The sequence below is a fragment of the Hyperolius riggenbachi genome, chromosome 3, assembly GCF_040937935.1.
Source record: "Hyperolius riggenbachi isolate aHypRig1 chromosome 3, aHypRig1.pri, whole genome shotgun sequence".
Taxonomy (NCBI): domain Eukaryota; kingdom Metazoa; phylum Chordata; class Amphibia; order Anura; family Hyperoliidae; genus Hyperolius; species Hyperolius riggenbachi.
The window spans coordinates 377100808-377123227 of NC_090648.1; the positions used below are offsets into that span (position 1 = coordinate 377100808).

Sequence of the window (22420 nt, forward strand, 5' to 3'; positions counted from 1 at the left end):
CGTTATATTTCGGCTCTATATAAATACTTAAAATAAATAATCTTGTAATATTAAAATAGTGTCAGTCCATACTACACTGTGCTGTGCTCTCTACAGACCAAACAGGCTACTGAGAAGATAAAAAAGCAGCATGTCTGCACAGTGATCATGCCCAAACCACCACTAAGAAAAATCTCTAATCACTGAAATGTGTACATCTGTACATGTCAGGAAGAAGTACCCCAGTGTCAGGAGCAAGTGCCTGCTAGCATTTTAAGCCTCTTTTTAGCACAGATACTGAATTGTGAGGGCAGACTTCACTAACAGGGAAGCCTAGGATCTAAGTTACTAATATTGAGCTTATAACTGCTCTAATCTCAGGAAATACTGAAAATGTATCCATGCAGATTTCACTATTGGTAATCTTATGTATTTCATTTTATTTGCTTTATTAATGCTGTTCAAATTTACATCAAGATCATGATACCATCCACATGTATAACCGAAATATAATAGCTATATTGTAAAGGAACCATAGGTTAACAATATTAACATTACAGTTCAGTGTTAGGGAATGTTAGCTTGGTTACAAAGTAAGTAAAAAAAGTTACAAAAGGTGGCCTTGGACATCTATGGAGAAATATGCGTGAAGGGTCTGGGGCTTGTTTAAAAGAGCAGTTTGTTGCCCTGGCTGCAGACTCAAATTTGTGTACACAGCAAGGAATCCACGTCAAGCGCAATATAATCACTACACTCTGCTACAAATGTTAAGTATTGTCATAAATTTTACGAGTGAGTTACATTGTTGTTCTGTACAAACTTACACAATGCGCAACTGGCCAAAAAACCACCTACATGTGTAGTGCTAAGCTTAGAGGGAGTGGGAAGAGAGAAGAAGGACAGATTGAAAGTAGAAAGGGGGGGGGGGGGGGGGGAGAGTGTACTTAGCGAAGGGAAGAGCCTGAAGTGAAGAAGGTGAGAGGAAGAAGGAAAAGGGGGGGGGGGGTGGAGTAGGGGATGCAAAGAGGAAATATAAAAGGGAAAGAGACTAGGAGAGAGAGAGAGAGAGAGAGAGAGAGAGAGAGAGAGAGAGAGAGAGAGAGAGAGAGAGAGAGAGAGAGAGATGGGAAAAAGGTGTCAGAAAGAAAGGGGGGTAGAGACATTGAGGGAAAGAAAGAAAAACCGAATGAGAAGGAAAGGGACATAAAAGAGAGGGAGGAACTGAGAGAGCATGGGAAGTAGGGGAAGGGAGGCAAAGGCAGAAAGTGCAAGGGGAGGGAGAGGCCCAGCACATTGGGAGAAGCTGCCCAGCCCATGTCAGAACATAGAAATTCAGTCCTCTTGCATATAAAGATTAAAAGTAAAATAAACTGGGAAAACATGCAGAAGGAAAACTGGCGACAGATGGTTGGAGGAACACGAGTAAGAAGAGAAAAAATTATCTGCGTTGGTGGAGCGTACGGGCAGGACGCACAATCTCTTCACACATGTTCGGGGATCTGGCTAGCAGTATGGAACATGAAGTCTGAGGAACATGGATTTTATTCAAGAAAAATGTGTGTTTATGTTGGAGAGGTGAAGATCAGCATTTCTACAAAGAATCAAATACTATCTGAAACCCTCAGCTGAGCCATTGTAGTTAACATATAGCTTGCTGTGTTTTTACTAGGAAGTGAGCCCTATTGCAGGGTGACAACAAAAAATTCCAATGGTTTTTATGCAGAGTTCTTCCAAGTTATCAGAAAATTTCTAGAAATGACCTTCTGACTCTTATCCCACTGCAAATCACTGTGTGCACAGAGAACACTGTTTTCCTGTACGCTTACTGTGCAATTTCTGGTGAGCTTGCAAAGTTCCAATTAGCTGTAGTAACTGCAACAGCAATGCAACTGCCGCAAAAAAATAATAATAAAAAAATGTAACATGCAATGGGTTTGCAAGCTGCACCACATCACATTACATTAGTGAGGACAGCATTACATGGACTTTCTATGAGAAATCCCAGGTCACTGTGATTCCACCACAAATTAATGGATTTTGAGAAAGTCTACTGAAACTCATGTTCTTGGCCTCAAAGTCCCCCCCACCCTTCTGATAGGGAATGTAAGAAAACCATCATCACAAGTGCATCACTATATGCTCTCCCCACTCGGCCATCCTACCCTTCCTAACTGTATAACCCTAGAAACTCCTTCCACCACCAGCTCCTCAAATTTCCTACATTCCCTACTCTGCATTCTCCCCCACCCCACAAAATGCCCTATACTAATCACCCGCAATGTGTACTCACCTTCTACACAATTACATAGCTCCTCACTATGTGTGTTTCCCATCCCACATTCCCTACCATTTCCACAGTGTGCTCACTCCAAAGTACAGCTACTATTACATTATGAAAGTGTCTACTTTCTCATTCTTCTTTCCTTATTCTTTTCCTAAAATTGCCAACAAAAAAGGAGAACAGCTGGTCAGCTGGAGATACTGAGCTGTTTCCCTCAAAACCCAAAGAAGAGTTAGCACCTGGGGAGTCAGATCCTCCACACTAGAGAGAAATGCTAAGTTTAATTAATCACTAAAGCTAGTTAAGTCTAATGTACTAATTAGCACGTTCCCTTCCTAAAGTTTAAAGTGAGGCGTTTAAATAGCACCCTTCTCATCATGGAATGATATAACTACCAGTAATGTTCAATGAGATCAACTTTATAGCCTGCCAGCAAGGGAAAAAAAAGGATTTTATGTTTGGAAAGTGCGATAAGAGGTTAGAATCTCTTCTGGATTTTTATGGTCATCCTGCACTCCCATTTGTGATCGTGTCCATCACTTTTTGTCCAAATAGGAAGGTAGAAAATCTCTCCAATGTATGCATGGCGAGGAGTTTTAATCCATGAACAGTTTATATTATTTCTGGCTCATTTCCTGTAGTACTATAGTTCAAAGTAAAGCTACAAGGAAACAATGGAGGTCCAAAGAAAAGAAAATGAATGAAAAGCTCTTCAATTGGAACACCAAAAGCAACAAATTCTGAAAATATTGTAACCCCTTTTCACACTAGCTCCAGGCAAAATGTCATAAAAAATACGTGCTGTACCCATAAATGGTTAAAGTTTAATACGGATACTGTCCTATCACTTACCTGTCCTGTACTTTTCAGATAAAAAAATTAATAAAATACACAGCCGCACTTCATACGTTGTGATAACAGAAGGATTCTACGCCTTCCACTGCCACTAGACAGCAAGCTAAAAAAAAAAATGTGACATCAGCCATTGAGATTTATTGTTGTCATGTCGAATCCCCAAACACATCTTTAAAGCTTAACTGCTCGTCACTCAATGGCACACCTTTTAGAGAGCAAGGTGACAGTAACCACTCGGGATCATGGGAAGAGTAGTACTGGGTCCCACATGCAATACCCGTACCTCTAAACAGCGGGGCTAGAATTATGTCACCAGAATATAAAGAACTAAGTTAAGCTATCCACTAAGTTTTAAGGTGAATTTAATTAGAGGGCCAGGAATAGGTTTGGGACATTTTAGGCTGAACTGGAGTTTTTCTTTATAAAGACCCTGAAGTGAATGTAGCATGGAGAGCTAAACATGTTTATATTATATTAACCCTATTTACAATTTCCTGTTTCCCCCCGTTGGATATAAGGGTTAATAATACCGTGCAACAAATCCTGGCATGTCTTCAGTAAAAATGAATACAATGCTACCAATTCCTTGCCTATTCTCTTTCTAATGCATGGTAACAGGTTAAAGACTTATGTAGCCTGTGAGTGGTAGTGCCCTACTATTGAGGATATTGCTGGGAAGGTCCTTCTGCCTGCTGGAGTCATTTCCTCCTCTAGATCAACCAGAGAGTCCACAAAGCACACAAAAGAGTAGCAGAGTAATGTGGGAATTTAAGGGGGAGATCAGATTGGCACCTAGAAACAGGGCTGTGGAGTCGGAGTTGGAGTCGGGGCAATTTAGGGTACCCGGAGTCTGAGTAGTGGTTTCAGAAACTGAGGAGTTGGAGTCGGAAGATTTTTGTACAGACTCCACAGCCCTGCCTAAAAACACAGTAAAAACAAAGTGTAAAGGTGGCCATACACATCGATTTTTCCCATCGACTTCTGGCTGACTGGAACAATTCTGCTAGGAATCTATGCCCCCAAAATGCCAGCCTACTTGTCCATTAGATTGATTTTTGGCCATTTACGGTTGTAGCCACTTAATAGCAAAAGACCAACGAACTACCGTGACCATCTACCATGATCTACCATTTACGGTTGTAGTAACTTAATAGCAAAAGAGCAATGATCTACCTTTTCTATCACTATAGAAAAAGGCTTGTTCGCAAACTAGCACCAGTGGTTTCCTTCGAGGAAAATTTAATTTTGGCCTATCTTTGTCCATGAAATCCCTGATAATACTGAAGCTCTTATGCTTCTTACATAGCGGTCACAACAATTGTTCAATGCAGCATCAAGCAGCGTATCCTAAAACGACCTCCCCTCATTAATAAATCATGTGTTCTTCAGAAGCCTGTAAATTATGTAGTTACTACTTGCTGTGAGGTCATCTTATGTCCTACAGGCGCACTGTTCCGTCTAAGCAGCCCATTTAAAAAGGTCGGAGCAGCCATTTATTTGCATGTTGCAAGAAAAATATATTTTTAAGTTTCTCAATTGCGCTCCCCTAATCCTCCCACAATTCCCTCACAAATCAGGCCTGCTGCACCTCTCTTATAACACTACATGCACGTCCTACGGTAAATCACAATGTCTTTCTCAGGTGCGCTACCCATATAGTTCACCAACATGCCAAAGTTGGTGTCACCACAATGTTAGTTCTTAGTTGCATCCACACAAGTTCCATACAGCGTCAGGTAATCCACCACGATGGACCTCTGATTGTACAGGTGCTCAGAGAGGGAAACAACAGAAAACGGAGAGGGTAAGGAAGCAGCCAGCAGCAGCAGGAGACGTCTCCTGACTTTTTACCTTGATATGCGCATTTTATCTTAGGTTTGTGAGTAGAATACTTGATCTTATTCAATAAATGAGTGGTTTTACAGTATTGGAGGCATCTCAGTTTTAGATATACGTACACCTGAGTCTGTGCCAGGATACATGGGAAGCTGGAGATTGAAATCAAGCTTGAAATAAGGACACGTTCTAGGCTTAAGCAGCGGTCTGTGAGGGTGGGCAGCAACCTGAAAGGGTGAGCAGGAGAACTTGTGTTTTATACTGTGGAACCTGGTGTTGTGAGGTTTAACTGCACTATGATTGCTTAAATCCCTTTTTTTTGAGATATGGAGGAATGAAGATTGTCAAAGGAGCGTTCAGTTCTGACTTTAAGCGCAGTTGCTGTCTGTGAGGCGGGGCAGCCTTGCAGCAAGGTGAGCGTGCTAATTGTTGGTCACTGCACAGGGTGACAGAGGTGATCCATCCAAAACCACCAGGCGGAAGAACACCTTCTTCCCCCAAGCTGTTCGGCTACTGAACTCCAACCTCCCCGTCGGGCCCGCATACCATCGCACTCTAGCTAGGCCGATCGACAGGTCCCCGCTGCAGTCTGCCTGGCCTATCCAGATAGACTCGGGCTACTACCTGCATCATTATTATTATTACCATCATTATTATTGTTATTATTTTCTGGGCGGTTTTTTGCACCGCAGTGAAATGGACGATATGATCTGATAACTGCATTTTTTAAATTGTACGTGCTGTGCATCTGTCTTATACTCTGTCTATGCCATGTGAACCACAAATAATTCCGATTACAGCTCCTGCTGTACTTGGCAAAATAAAGTGATTAAGTGATTCTGATTCTGATCCTGTAGTGATACCACTGGGTCCCCATAAGGTGGAGGTCCCCCCGTGAAGATAACATAGCAGACTATACTATGATCTCTTTTTTTCTTCTTGTTTTCTGTTTTTACCCTCTCTGAGCACCTGTATAATCAGAGGTCCATCGTGGTGGATTACCTGACGCTGTTTGGAACTTGTGTGGATAGAGCTAAGAACTAACATTGTGGAGACACCAACTTTGGTATGTTGGTGAACTATATGGGTAGCGCACCTGAGAAAGACATTGTGAGTTAAGAAAAATATATTGTCAGAATGTTTCACCATCCCATAATGATGCTGTGAGAAAGTTTTAACCCATTTTGGCAGCATCTAAGCGAAGCTAAGATTTCTGACCTAAACTATTGTTCCTGATTATTTAAGGTAACCAGCATGTGTACAAGTGTCCCTGATATTCAGGCCTTGTAATCCACCAAGTTGTAGTACACACCCCATTCTGCTTGTTCACCCCAATGAGATAAACAAGGAGATATCTAAGACAGGACACAGAAGGTCAGGTAGAAATCATTCTCTTCAGGATTACAATACGAAAGATAAGAAAACATATGATACAGAAGGAAAAAAAAAAAAAAAAAAAAACACCTGTTCCATACAGCATATGCACCTTTGAATTTCAGTACTTAAAACCATAGCTCATGTAAGCACCATAGCTTACAATGAAAGAGAAGGAGGAACATAACATACAGTGGGGACAAAGATTACTCAAGATGTAGGGGAGCATAGGATGGGGGGGGAGTGGGGGAAGGGAGAGAGAGACAGGACTCTGCTCCGCCAGGCTTGCATTCTAATAGTACACACACAGTACAGTAGGAAGAAACTCTCCCCAATCGGACACACAGCTTAGAAAGTTACATAAGTTCACTAGATTTTTGTCGCAAGATTTTTAATTTTTTTTTTTGCAAAAAATTGTAAAATTTAAAATACATGTTACCACATACAAATAAGAAGTACATTTCTTCCAGAGTAAAATGAGCCATAAATTACTTTTCTTCTATGTTGCTGTCACAGTAGGTAATAGAAATCTGACAGAACTTACAGGTTTTGAACTAGTCCTTCTCTTCATGGGGGATTCTCAGCATGGCCTGTATGCTTTATAAAAACATTACCTCAAAAGGATTTATACAATGATCCTGGCCAGCCTCCGTTTGCTGCACAGTTTTTTGGCTGTTGTACAGAGCACCTGCCATTCACTAAGTGCTTCTAAAACTAAACAAAACCCTGGAAACCCCCATGAGGAGATGGGCTAGTCCAAAACCTGTCGGTTCTGTCATTTTTACTACCTACTGTAAGTTACAGCAACATAGGAGAAAAGTAATTTATGGCTCATTTTACTCTGGAAGAATTGTACTTCAAATTTGTATGTGTTTACATGTATTTTCAATGTTATGATTTTCACGATAGTGGTCCTTTAAACAGAGATATAGCATGGATAGAAGTATCCCCCATTGTCAGTGGCCTCCTCTTTAACACCGTGTCAAGGCAGGCAGGGGAAATCAGAGATCAGAGTTGTCTCTGGAACAGGTATCCACATTGTAGCTCATCTCCTCTGTTAGTGACAACTTATATTTTCCGAAACCCAGCTTATTTTTTCCAAGTGCCACATGGGTAGTAAGTGGCATAAAATTGTCCCAACAGAGACACACAAACAGCCAAAGGACTCTTATAGAATTTTAACAGATCTGTACAATATGAAAACTGAAATATTAGGGTGGAGTTACACTTAATTGCTAGCATAAATAACAATTTATTACTAATGTGGTTATACAGGAAGCTTTAGAAGGTGCTGCAGGATTGATATCACCGTACACTGTGTGCCAAAGCTTCACAAACGTTTAATACTAGCTCTGCCATGTACATACGTTTATATTAATAAGATGGGAGAAGCCAGATACTAACAGTGCCAGCTTATTAAACAAAACCGTTAACGGAACAAGCTTTCTAACTTCTTTAATCAACTGATCTATCCCAAGAGTTGGCATGCTTTGTGGGCGCTCATAAATCTGGAAAATTGCCCTACCATTATCTAAGGGCCCTAAACACATACAGAAAAATAATCTGTTGCTCCAAATGTTGGCCTTACGGCTCTTTCACACTAGCTGCCTTTTTCGGCCTTTTACCGCCACAGACATATTTGGCGTTTCCCATGGTAAAATGAAAGTCCATAGACTTTCATTTTACCTTTCACACTTAACGCCGCGTTTTTGAGTGTTGCGTTTTGACGCTCCCAGGCACTTTTTCAGGGACTACCGCGGCGTTTATCATTTCATTGCTAATCATATATTGGCGTTAAAACGCCTTCAAAACGCTGACAGCCAAAGGCAGCGTTTTTGGCCTGCCTTTGGCTGTCAGCGGTTTGAAGGCGTTTTAATGATAGTACATGATTATCAATGAAATGAGAAACGCCGTGGTTGGCTCTGAAAAAGCGCCTGGGAGCGTCAAAACGCAACACTCAAAAACGCGGCGTTAAGTGTGAAAGGTAAAATGAAAGTCAATGGACTTTCATTTTACCATGGAAAACGCCAATTATGTCCGTGGCGGTAAAACGCCGAAAAAAGCCTCTAGTGTGAAAGAGCCCTTAGATTACAGCAGCGTTTAAACTGAAAACTCCTCTGAGGGAAAGTTAGTGACATAAACTCTATAATAAGATGTCTGTGTTATATAAATGCATAAAGATAAAAGGTTAGCCATAGTCTCTTGCAGCACGGTCTGATAACACACACAGAGTCTTCTAGAATGTGGCAAATTACTGAGATATTACATCGTGGCCCGTGTGACCAGCCCAAGGAGGAGCCAAAACATTGATCAGTCTGAAAGAATTCACAAAAGGTTCCAAGGAAAAGTAAAGAGTTTGGAATCTGCAACCTCACTGAGCTAGGAGGGGCGACATTTACAGAATGTAAAAGAATGCACAATATGCAAAGAGCTGGAACAGAGAGAATTCAAAACAGGCACACATGGAAGGGTGGTGAAAGACAAAGCTTCAAAGAAAGGGGAAAGAGGGGGGAGGAGAAAAGATATGCAGAGGGTCTAGGTTATACAAAGGGTTAGGGGTAGAAGGGTACAAAGAAAAAAAAAAAAAAAGAGTCAATGTTCATAATATGAGAGAGAGGAAGAAGATATAGGAAGACAGAGACAAAGAGGGGAAGGGGAGATGGACACAGTGGTGCAGAGCAAGAAATGGATTTAACCTGGCCATACACGCACTGATTTGTCCAGCCAATTCAATCACTTTATTCAAATCTGCCAGACATTTATTACTCCCAATATGTCTAACTGATTCACTTTAAATCTATTCTGAACAGTTTATCAATCATTTGCGAGATCAGACATGTTGTAATATGTCAGTGCTAAAGGATGGGGCAGGAGCAGTGGGGGGATTGATTGCCACATAGTGTTGCACAGCATCAAGCAGAAATGAGCTCCGGTTCGATCTACTGAAATGTATCAAAATTGAGTTTGCAGTGTGGTGTAGGATTTGATTCATATCATATGAAATTACAATCAGTTGATCAGGCTGTAATCAACTACGATATGGCTAGCTTAATTCTTTAGACGCTTTCACACAGAAGAGAAAAAGGGGCTTAAAAGGAAGGAAGGTTGGGTAGGTGGGGGCGGGTGGATAGGGATAGAAAAAGAAAGAGAGAGAGAGAGAGAGAGAGAGAGAGAGAGAGAAAGATGGGAGGCCAGGGGAAGACAGAGAGAAAGCAGGCTGGAGAAGAGGTAGTGCAAGTGCATCAGCTAAAGGTACCCACAAAACATGATACATTGGTCAGAAGTAAGAGGCAATATTAATCAGCCAGAAGGTCTATTCATTTTCTCAATAAATAATCTTTCTCAGCTGAAAATCCATCAGGACAGATTTTTGGGTTGGGATATATTGTGCATCTGTGGCAACTTCACTGTGCCTTCAGATGAAATCTGACAACAGATACAGGGCAACATTGTCTAGTGCCTGGTACACCCAAGCGTCGGTTGTTCCTTTATGCTTTCTAGACTACTATACTATCTGCAGAATGAAGTTTCATGTCTACAGCTAACCAATGCAATACAGCAACAACAAGTGGAGCAATAAACAACGAAGGTTGCATCGAAAAGCAGGGGAGGAGGAAAGAAAGAGGAAGAGATAGTAAGAGAAGCTAAGAAGAAAGAGCAGGAAAACAAGCTGAAATGATGCAGTATCCTCCTTTGGTCCACTTATGAAGGTCAGAGTTGAAGCATTACAGAGATAGACCAAAAAAAAACAAAAAAAAAAAAACAAGAAAACACAAAAGCACAAACCTGGTTCTCTTCCTGCACTACCCGGTACTGCTCTTTCCAGACAGAGATTTTGGACACTTCATCCTTGCGTAGTGCTCGTTCTTTCTTCAGCTCAGGGCTCCAAAATGTCTTAATGCTGTTCATAGATGAGCTCAGTTTACTCTCCTTCACCTCAACATCCTTTCGAAGAAGCTCATTTTCCCGGAGGACCTCTTTCAGTTGGGCCTGAAGGTCCATTATGGTATTGTCCCTGGCCTGTCGTAGAGAATGAGGCACAGTTGATGCCACACTGACTGGTGGCAGGTGATGGTCTCCAAAAGCAATGGTGTCACTGGCCACTCCACTGGTTGCAATGTTGGGGCTACTTCCCATGGCAGTCATCCTTACCCCATAGGGCAGTCGGCCTCCTGACCGACCCAGAGTCATTGTGCTCTTTGGAGTTTCTGCTCCCACATTTTCATGGTCACTCAGATACATGGGAGTGGCTGTGGCATAGGCTGCATTCAGAGACTGAATATTCTCCATAGACAATGTCTTGCCGCTGCCTCCACCAGGGACCCCTCCCGAGCTGCCACCAGTGCTGTTAGTGCGTCGATGGCCAAGACGCGGGGACCGGGGAAGCCGCGGAGAACGTCCTGGGCTTTGGCTGCTGGACTCCAGCTTTCCAACGGAACGAGAGCTTCCATACATGGCTCCAAGAGATGACAAAAACAGCTGGCGTTTGAAACCTGGCCAAAGTAGCGGTTAGTTGTGCAAACTTAGAGTTTTACGGCAATAAGTGTTAAAGTGATTAACAGTTTGTGAGTGTAGCCTGACCTCCCATGTTTGAAAGATGTACAGATGTGACCTGCAGAGAGAAAAGTAAAAACATAACTATTTGACTGGTGAAAAATTATACAAAAATTTAATAAAAATAACTCTCAAAGGCTAACTATAAAAATGTCATAATGCAACTAGTCCAAGACAGAGTCACCTTCTTCCGTTATAATTACACTACTATACACAGAATATGAACAATCTGCCTTAGATCTTCAAAGCCAACCCCACCCAAAAAAAAAGTGGTTCAGATCTACTTGATGGTAAGACAAATCCCATGCTGGTTTCTCAGATCTTTCAGGAACTCCAGTGAAGCAATATATACACACAAATTCCAAACTCAGCAAACTACAGCAGTCATTACAAAGTTATACAATATTATCACCTCACCATAAGAAATAAAATAGTAAATGCAGTGCCCAGCTATGAAATGTCAGCACCTCTATTATGGCCTAGAGGGAAGAACGAAAGCATCTGCTGGAAATCTCACCCCTGGAGGTTTGGTGGAAAAGGCATAGACATACATCTCAATAGGGAACCTTATTGCATTATCTTTATAGGGTCTGCACTGCGATTTACCCCTTTTTAAAGTTGACTTAAACTGAAAATAGTAAGTCTTTGTCTATATTATCTGTTGTAAAATGATTGACAGATCAAAAATGTACTGTTATGACATGTGAACCAATGTCTGGCACTTATGAAATCTGGAGTGGTCTCTATATTAGCCCCCTATGTGACCAAGCTTGGCACACCTCAGCAAGTTCCTGATTCTATATTCTGGACAGGTGATCAAACTAATACTTTATGTTTATGACGGTTATCCTGAACTGTAGAAAATCAAATGATTTAAAAAAGATATTTAAACACACACATCGACAGATTGTTTATGGAGTTCCATAAGCTTCAGATGCCCATTTTGGAATTGTAGTACAGCCACAGGCAAAATCCTCCTGCAATGATGGCCACCTATGACTTTTAATACATAATTTTTTCAGCAATTAATCATTTGAGAAAAACATTAAACCAAACAAACATCAATAACAAAAGTAGGATCTCTGTTGTATATTGGAAAGCAGTCGTCATCTTAATTGATCAGGTGTGTGGAACAGAAGCAAGAGATCAACAGTCACACAGCATATTTATCTGTATAAAGTGTATAAAGTGACAATGGTTCAATTGATTCTCAATAGGATTTCTCCTGATACCTGACTGAAATAAAGTTGCACAAGGTGGTACAGCAACTGCTGCTCCCCAATCAGTAAATGATCATTTGTTGCATCAAACTGGTGTTATGCAGTAATAGGAAGTCAAAAACCAAGGAGTTTCTGTACAAACTGATTGTTCTCTCTCTTCTCTGTTTCAATTCCTAGCCACAGTACTGTATATTCATCTTCAAAAGGCTACATCAGTTATTCTCTCGGTAGCTTGGATAACTATCATACGTTTTCAGCATTGTAAATGTGTAGAAAATTGAAACGGAAGTAAGGCTGGGTACAAACATAAAAGGTGGTCAGTTCTGGCCTGCCAGTAGGCATCAGTTTTGTATGAGTTTTCTATAGCTTGGTTCCTACATAAAAAGGTGTACATTTTTGGTACAGTCAGTTTTGTATCAGTTTTCTGTGGGTGTGTTCACACATAAAAGATGTATAGTTCCAATCCTGTCAGGTAACACGGATAGAAAACTGATGCAAAACCGACAGGAATGGACTGAACCAGATATATACAGATTTATGTGACCAAGCCTAACAGTGCAGCTATAAAAATGGACAAAAAATATAGGCGAAAAAAGCCAAATAGTGCTCGGTGCAACAGTCAATGAAGGACAGTTGAGTGAATATGGTCTCTTTTGGATGCTGTGTGATCAGAGATGTATACCGGATGCACAATCTTACAGGTGGAGGTCAATCTATGACCACTGCATCAAGCAGTGATTGATATGCCCTTTATAGCAAATGTTCAGCTTGGGGTAAATTAAGGGACAGGCATGTAGTGAGAGAGTCAACATTACAAACACTCAGTTCTCAAGACCAGAAAGTATTCAGAGAATTCTTGGCATTCATCATGGCTCCCTCCATGGTCATATGGGAGAAAATAAAACAAAGGGGCTTTTAATGAAAGGGTGAACTGGTTGTTCACCAGTAAAATGATATTTCTTCAGAAATAGCCATTTTTCTGTTCTTCAAATTCATATAACTGTTGATCAGCTGAGGGAATAGCCCCTTTTTGCGTCATTTCAAATCAGTGCTATCTAGCACTCCTTTCCTCTTATGTAATGCTATTCTCTATATTTACAAAGAAGCAATCATGCCAGATCATCATTAGTGTTTATGTGTTTGAGTAGCTAGAATTCAAAGTTTCTTTCCAAATTCTTTCAATCAAAACATGAATCTTCATACATGTGCAACACAGCAGGAAGTGCAATATCACCCTTGTCACCTCCAGTCTAGGGAGGATTAATGAGATGCAAATTCTTCCAAAATTATGCTAATTTATATGCAAATGTATGCAGTTTGAAAATGGATCAATCAATTTAAACCCTGGTTTAAATTGATTGGTCCATTTTCAAGCTGCAGACATTTGCATAAAAATTTGCATACTTTGATCATCCCTACTCCAGCCACTGCCCTCCACTCTCATATTCTTCCTCCTTCCAGCTGAGAAGGAGGAAGGATTGGAGAGCTGGAACGGGAATTGGAGAGCAGCAGCCAGAGGTGGCCACAAGGATGAGCTAACACTCATGCGCTGCCACAATGCGCTGGTACGCAAATTCAGGTTCTGGAAGGTGACGCATACGAGGCTCAGAGGATGGACTTTGGGGTGGGGGAGGGGGGAAGACATGGCAAGACATAATGTTTTATCCAAAGGGGATGCATTGAATGTGTAATTTAGGCTTTATAGTCTCTTTAAAGTGGATCCGAGATGAAAAACTAACTATAACAAGTAACTTGTCTATATAGCTTATCTAAAGCTTAGAATGTTTGCACAGCAAATCTAGCTGCAAACAGCTTCAATAGAATATGATTATTTCTTCCTGTGATACAATGACGGCAGCCATATTGTTTGTAAACATTACAAACAGGCAAGCTTATCTGTATCTTGAGCACTCAGCCTGTGAAAAAAAACTACCAGTAATCTCCCCCGCCTCTGAAATCTCTGGCAAGTAATACCTCTCCCTCCTCCTGCCCAGACTGAGCTCCCATGAGCCCTTGCAACTGTCTGAAAATACCTTGGCTCTCTGAAAACCTGTGGGCGAAGCTTGTTTAGTTTATAGGTAATACGAGTATTAAAACAAAAAAGTATTTGGTTTGAGGAATGCCCTATAAACAATAGGAAAGGAACACAATTATGCAATGAGTAAAAGCTCATCTCGGATCCACTTTAAAGAACAATCAAAAAAATGACCTAAAATTCTAAATGCTACATGTATTTCCAGTAATTATTAGCAAATAACAATACAAAGGCTTTTTTAATGTTTTATGTGACTGTGTCCAGCACATCCATCATACAGAAAATCTTTACTGGCTCTAATACTGTGAGTAAAATGTGTTAAGACTGATAGAAAGGAGAAATATAGCTTCAGATGTGTGTAAATAATAATCATCTGTAGCTCTGTGTGCTCCCGTTTCTCTCTCTGCCCCCCCCCCCCCCCCCCTCACCCCCTGATGCTGGCACCAATTTTCACACAGCCTGTGAGGAGAGACTTCTGAGTAGCTTTTTAGTGTTGCTGGCTAAAAGCTCTATAGGTATGTGGCATTTACAGAAGAACTGTTCGATCGTTGTAAAATGTTGTTGCCAGGCTCACGAGACACTTATCTGTTTGAGGCATTAAAAAATCTCATCAGCATAAATGATGAGCAAAAATGTATCCTATCTAACATGTTATCCAGCTTTACCCAGGAGGTGGAAGCTGGAGCCAGCAAATCACAGAATAATTAACACAGCAGCTTGTTAATTAGCAGACAGCAGGTTTGATCTGTTAAGAGCTTGTAAAAGTACAAACTTTTAACTCAGGTCATTTGAAACTATCATTTGCCTTCTTGAAATGTGCATTGGTGTTTCCTTATGCTTGCTGACTGCTCAATCGCAATCAGGCATGCTGGAAAACCACATCTGATTTTTACGGTTCTTTCTCGCCACGGCTTGGTCCTTCACAGCATACATGTAATTGTGAAGCAGGGTAAAGCTGAAAAACAGCTCACCCTGCTCTAGTCCCAACGGCGTTATTATTCCAGCTTCAGGCCACAATTGATTCTGGGTTAAGACAATTCTGCTTCCAGCTATTGCTAGTGGCCGAATTATGCACTTTTAATCATAATTTGAGCTCAGTGTTTTGATGGCACCCAAATTACTGACTGAGCGCCATTATAGCTGTAATTCCCATTACGGCCTATGGCGGCCCTGGCTGTGCCCAAATTTCCAGCGCCGGTTTCACCTACTCGCCCCCTTACCTCCATATAGCAAAACACGTTCCACAAAAAAGTTAATCTAAAATTACAAAGTGCACTTATTGTGGATGTTCATTATTAAAACCATTCAGTTATCTGCACAGCAGTTTCTGTATAGCAAACACGTGGGCTTATCTCCACTGGGTGCTGCATCAGATTTGGGCAACCATGCTGCTGCAAAGCTGCCGCCAAATCGCTATAGCCTTACCATCGGCATGCAATTTGGATGGCATGCGATTGACTAAATAGGCAGCATTTCCCCGTGTGGCTTGGAGGTGAGAAACCCCACAGGTTCGGGTTTAGCATAAATAGGCCCTAAATGTGGAAACATGGCAGCTGTAATATTCTGAGTGTCCATGCCACTGTGTACTCGTTAGCTGCTGCTATATTGGGTTTTACTGCACCAATTTTTTAATCCCTGGAAGAGAATGCCAGAAATGCACTATTTCTTGTAAAAACAACAGTATGTGACATGCCAGCCTAACGAAAGCATAACCACTGTGACTACTTAATACATTCAGAACCTGAACACTGTACAGTAAGATAAGGTATGTGAATTATGACCTTAAGAACGAAAACAAAAATGTGAAAAAAGTTAGAGGAGAGGAGCATTACATGACCTAATTAAAGCTTTAGCACTGGTCCATCTTTAAAACTTGCATTGCAAATTATGCTATGCAGATCATGCAACTTATAGCAGTACCTGTAAGTACAGCCAAGTGCTGTGTTCACCGTCATCACTTTTTCCTCTCTACAGTGTCCCATTTATTATGATGAATGGAAAATGCACTTGCTGTCCACAAAAGGCAGATACGCACTGGACGTCCTACATACATACATCCTACAATGGAGAAAGTGAGAAAAGACCCATTTAAGAGAAATGGTCCATTCTGCACTTAGCACTGTGTAAATATGCAGCTCTATGTGTTGTGCAGGTTGTAGTATGAACATGCCCTGAATCTGCTCATCTCTTAACTCCTTCAAACTGCATGAATCAGACATCTGGCTAGAGGGCGTATGCAAAACTTCTGCAGCTGAACACATCTGAAAGTATGTATTTTTTTACCGATATGAGTTACAAATGTTAAGAATATCTGATTCAATGACACGTTATGGAGTTGTCCTTTAAAGGGAACCTGAGATAGGCGAATAAAAGCAAAATATACATCCCTGGGGCTTCCTCCAGCCCCCTCTGGCCTGATCACTCCCACACTGTCCTCTTCTGACTCCCCGTTCATCCGCAATTGGCCCCGGAAAGTCCCCCAGTCCAGCGCAAACTGCTCCCACTGACTGGAGCATTCTGCGTCTGCACAGTGCTACTACACAGGCGCAGAACGAGACAGGGAAGCGCCCCTGGCCGGACTGCACCTGTGCCAACTGGCCCAAACCGGAGGTTTTTCCAGGGCCAGTTTCGGGCGAAGGAGAAGGCAACTGAGGACAACAAGGGAGCAATCAGGCCGGAGGGGGATAGGGGAAGCCCCAGGTATGTTCACATTTTTAAAGGGTCTCATCTCAGGTATATTTTAAACAAAAATTTTGATATTTATTCTGTGTACTGCCTACTTGGATTCACCAATTTGTATCTATAAATATAAAAGTCACAAATTCAATAAACTTTACCACTGCATTTTCTTGCAGGATATTCAGGGCTCTGCCTCTGATACAGAAGACCAGGGTTTGAATCTCAGCTCTTCCTGTTCAGTAAGCCAGCATCTATTCAGTAAGACTCCCTAACACTGCTACAGCCTACTGAGCGTACCCTAATGGCTGCAGCTCAAATGCTTTGAGTTTGCCAGGAGAAGAGCGCAAAATAAATGTTATTTGTCTTGTTTTAAAGTGGAACTAAACTCAACTCGCTCTCCGCACTAAGGGCTCGTTTCCACTATCGCAAATCCGCATGTGGATTCGCACAGCCAATACAAGTGGATGGCCCGGTTTCCACTTGTCAGTTTTGCTGTGCGGTTTTCTGTGCAGGATTTTTCTGCACGGCAGAGCCCTCAGAATTCGCTTGCGTGTGGAATGCAGGCGAATCGCACGCAATGTATTGAATAGGGAAATCACATGCGTTTTCGCATAGGTACCCATGTTAATTCACACAGGCAGTGACATGGTTAAAATCGCATATACCCTAACCTATTCGAAATCGCGGCAAAAACGCATGCGGAATCGCACCCGCAAGCGAGTTCGCCTGCGGTGATTTGCCGCGATTCCGCAACGCACTAGTGGAAACGAGCCCTAAGAGAAAAGCTCCAGCATGATAAAACCTTAACTGAAAAAAAAATTCACCAAAATATAGAGTACTCCTTTAGAAACAGAAGTTTTAACTTGGTTTAACTTTGCAGGGAACACGGAGCGAACACGCTGAAACCAGCGCAGGAGATTTGGGCGAAGCCGGCACCACCATAAGCCGTAATAGGAATTAGGGCTATAGCAAGCACAGGGAGTACGGTAACTTCAGCACCGTCAGAAGACGGAGCTGCAGTTACTTTTAAAACACAATAATTCGGCTTCCAACAATTGCTGGAAGCCAAATTATTTCATTCCCCACCATCCATGGTGGCCTGGAGGGGGAATAGTATTTAATACGGCCGGGACTTGTGCGGCACCAGGACCAGCCAATGCCATATACCGGCTGTATCCTGCGCCCAAGTCTCCAGCGCCGTTATCTCTTGTACGCACACGGAGAGCCTAAGTGTTTACTGTATAGAGTGAGTTGCCTAGGCAGAGCTCCTGCAGCCTTTTCTCAACTGCTGATAACTAATTAAGCCCAATACACACCACGCAATTTCCCATCAGATCGATGGGTCAATTCAATAATTTCCAAATGGTCGGATCAACTGTAGATCGATAACACAATTGATTTTCCGTAGTAGTTAATGGAAAATCGTTCGTGCTATCGGGAGTTGAACCAACCGTTTGGAAATTATTGAATCGACCCGTCGATCTGACAGGAAATTGCGTGGTGTGCAGTGGGCATTAGACACTATGATATGGCTAAACAGAACATAGATAAGTGAATTTCTACGTAAACTATGGGGTTGCTTCATAAAAGACTGTGCGAAAAAAATCTGCTCTGGAAAACACCGCATTCGTCATTTTAGACTTTTGTGTGCCAATTCATAAAAATTTTCACAGGCATGGTAGAAGTTCGGTAAATTACCGAAGTCCATTGACAAAAACATATTCGTAACAGCAGAAGATAGTGGAGTGTCTCTGTTACCAGCTGTCCCATGCAGTGAGGACATTGGAATAGTAAGAGGCATCCTGACATCCCTTTAGATGTACATGTTTTATTATACTGCCTCTGTTTGCTCTGAATTAGTCTTTCTAAACATTCTATTTAACTGCCACAGCTTACTTCCAAGAAACTTTACACATGCCATGCTTAGGTGATTTTTTCCCACTAGCTCCTACACATCTTCAAACACAAACACGAGGTTAAACAGCCGAAGGTATTCAGGGGAAGCCTATTTTGTTCCAATCGCTCTGTTTCTGCCTGGGTATAAAAGCTTGTCCCACATGAGAAGGCTGCGGATCCTATGAGATTCCATCACTCAGACTTGCAGAAGACCGGTGTTTTTTTGGCTCCCTGCTCCTGTCAGTCACAGCTCTCACTGCTTCTGCTTGTGAGTCACGGCTCCCAGCACAGTCTCCTCGCTAAGGCCCGGTTCACATTAGCGTTTGCCAATGGAACCGGCCGTTCGGTTCCATGGTAAGTTCTGCTGACCGGATGAAAAAATGCTGCAGGACCCAATTTTCTGGAACGTTTTGCTCAGCGGAACGGACACAGAAGGTTTTGCAGCTACATAGTAACAAATAGAAAACTGACAGTTTACAGCACACTGGCTGTAAAAACTGACAGTTTTTCCTGATCCTGATGGCCGGATCCTTACGGCCGGCTCAGCAGAAAACCGCTAATGTGAACCGTGCCTCAGACTCCACACTCTTTTCACCACTTCAAAGCAGACAGTATTGTTTTGTGGCTCTTAACGCATGCTGTAGGCTTTATGAATTGATATTTACTGACGTGTTGAGGTATTTACCGTACAAGTCGGTAATTTACCTCACTGCTCGGTCATTTCAGCTTTTCATGCAGTAACAGCCTTCTGAATTGACATTTTCCTAAGTGCTCGGTAAAGTCAGCTGTTCTCTGCATTACCGAAAGGGGTAATGGTTTATGAATCAACTCCTATGTGTGTGGAATTAAAACTTTTCAATGTGTGCTGTGCAACAGTTCAGTCCACTTTAGCTGCAAAATATGTCTTTGGTACCAACCAGCTGAAAAAGTACAAAGTAGCTAAGAAAGGCAATAGCAAACTCATATAAATTTGGCAAAACTTATTTTGAGCACTTTTTTTTTGCTTCCTGAGGTCCCTTCCCAAACAGAGTTCTGGGGAAACACAAATGTACAAAATATTTCTTTAATGTTCCCCTGAAAACATGATTTAAAGCGAACTCGATGTGAGAGTGATATGGAGGCTACCATATTTACTTCCTTATAAACAATACTAGTTGCCTGGCAGCCCTGCTGATATATTTGACTCCAGGAGTGTCTGAAAAACACCAGAAACAAGCATGCAGCTAATCGGCTCAGTTCCCACAAATTATCAGAAAGACCTTTTCTGCATATGCTTGTTCCGGGTCTAGGGCTGAAATTAGAGGCAGGTGATCAGCAGGGCAGCCAGGCAACTTATATTGCTTAAAAGGAAATAAGTATGGTTGCCTCCATATTACCCTGGGGTTCACTTTAAGCACAGATATCCCTTCAAAACATTATTCCAAATATTGTACACCACAGTATCAGTAAATTTTGGCTACTGTTGTCTGTGTTTTGAAACACTTAAGCAAAACTATGAGAAAATAATGAATATGTTATTTTAGTAAAATGTATTAATTTCATGTATAATGGACCTAGTGTTGTGAGAATTGTGGTTCTTATAGTTTAATGTTGGTGATAATTGGCCAAGTCCACCAAAGGGGCAAAATAATGTCTTTTGCTTTTCTCTTTTATAACATGAGAAAACATAAGTGAAAACCTAAAAAATGTTTATTGAATCAGGGCCACAGTCTCACGAAAACTTCTACACAACCTAAAACAATGCTAAGCAGACAGCATTAAAAATATATATATTTTTCCTTCACGCTGGTGCCCAGCATTTTTAAGTAATGTTTCCAACAGTGCAATGCAGGGAAGAAGGCTACAGAAGTAATAAGATTGGGATGCTCAAACTCTTCTCAGGCAAGAAAGCGCATCGTCAGTGCTTTCTAATCCCTCACAAAAGTTTCAGGATGCTGAGGTTACTATAGCAACCCCAGCCATAATCAACCGCTCCAGATTAACTCATTGAGAGACTGCTGAATTAATACAGTGACAGTTCTGCTTATTTATGAAAAGCTGCTGCTGCACAAGAAAAAAAGAAATGCACAAAGGGTAGCCAAGCTAAGACTGTGCTGGAGTAATTTATAATGGTCTAGCTATCAACTCAATAGAACTGAGGAAATAGCTCTGTACAGGCCGTTCAGTCAAAATTGCAATGGAGACTGGACATTTAATACAAAGCCTGCATGTAGAAAAATAACACGATTGGTTACAATAGAGTACTGTGACCAGGCCTATAGAATTGTATGGGCAGTGACATGCAGAATTATTCTGCAACACAACTGTACACTGTGAGCTAGCCCAAGCTGATAGTTTACTTTTGTAGATAAAAAAATCCTTCAGTTCACATCTATTCATTGAATTGACTTTTGTAAACATTATTTGAGATTTCTTATTTTCTATCTGCAAAAACAGCTACAGCCTTGGCACAAGATAAGTAACAGCACAATGCCTATTCGGTATGTAAAATTGCTCTTTACTGCAGATGATTACTCCTCCAGGGTTATGCGGTGTACACATGCTAGATAGTAGCGTAAAAGTCAAGGAATATGGGGGGTTGGGAAGCATATGCAATAAACTTAATCAAACAAATTTGGTTTAAAAAATACAAAAGATACTTTAATTAATTACTCTTACAGAAAACATTAAAAACATGTCGCACATATAATGCAGCCGGACACTCAGCACAACCACGGCTCACACGTCCACATGCAGCCACTCCTAACTGCGACCACCTAATGTGGTCAGGGATCCCAAAAGAAAAAATATGTGGCCACTCCAGTGTAGCAGAATAGAAGTGTCCTGCTCAATCTCAGCAATAGTGCAAGCTGTAACAATAGCAATGGGGAAGCGGTTAAATAGCAAGCTGTAGGATGGTGTATATGCACAAGGAGGATGTGTGACCCGGACTCCGAGGCCAACTCTCAGGTTAGTAGACAAGGCTCATGCAAGCAGCAGCAGGCAGTGTACCCATATCATATGGTAGACAGTTCATGCTGCAACATAGACGGGAAAGGGCTGTATACTGTACCCACTCCGGGCGGCAGAGATGGCAAAATGCAGCTTGTGTTCCGGGTCCCTCAACCCACCGCCGGAGCTCACGGCTAGGGGAGAGACACTGCAGTCCCAGGGAGTCCACTTGTCACAGTGCAGGATCTCAGTTTGTCGGTTTCCGCAACAGCTGATGTATGGCCGGACCGAGGGATAGTCAAAGGTTGCCAGCAGCGGACAGCAAACCCCAGCAGCCAGTGGAGGGCAAGGGCGGAGAGCGGCAGGAGGCGAGCCTGGCTAGCACCATGTGCGGCATACGTAGCACGCCAGATGCCCTGACATGTTTCGCCGGGACTTCCGGCTTTCTCAAAGGGAGGCGTGGTGAACGTCACGTCCGTGCCCTGCCTAAATACACACACACGGCCATTCAAACAGGCAAGCGTGTGCGTCATCCGCTCACAAACAAGCCACAGCCAATCAAGCACTACAAGGAGGAGCTGAAACAGTTGTAAACAGCTCCGGCGTGTGAGAATCACACGCGCTGATGGTAAATAGTGAAGAGTGGTAAGTGGCTGTAACTGGGCGATGCAGGCAGACAACGCAGGCGCGCGCAACATACATATAATTCATAACTAGATTTTGCCACTACCCTCAAACAAAGGAGGGGATTAGGGAAAAACAAAATGGAAAACACTGATG

The 22420-nt window shown here is 42.0% G+C and overlaps 1 protein-coding gene across 13 annotated transcripts in view; it reads right to left on the reverse strand.

Annotated features, from left to right (window-relative positions):
* Positions 1-22420, reverse strand: part of ERC1 (ELKS/RAB6-interacting/CAST family member 1) — a 393540-nt gene that overhangs the window by 313012 nt on the left and 58108 nt on the right. For all 13 annotated transcript variants that reach the window (XM_068277245.1, XM_068277243.1, XM_068277242.1 and 10 more), the window contains exon 2: positions 10112-10937. In XM_068277245.1, the coding sequence (XP_068133346.1) occupies positions 10112-10780 (669 nt within the window). In that variant the 5' untranslated portion in view covers positions 10781-10937. The remainder of the gene's footprint in view (positions 1-10111; positions 10938-22420) is intronic.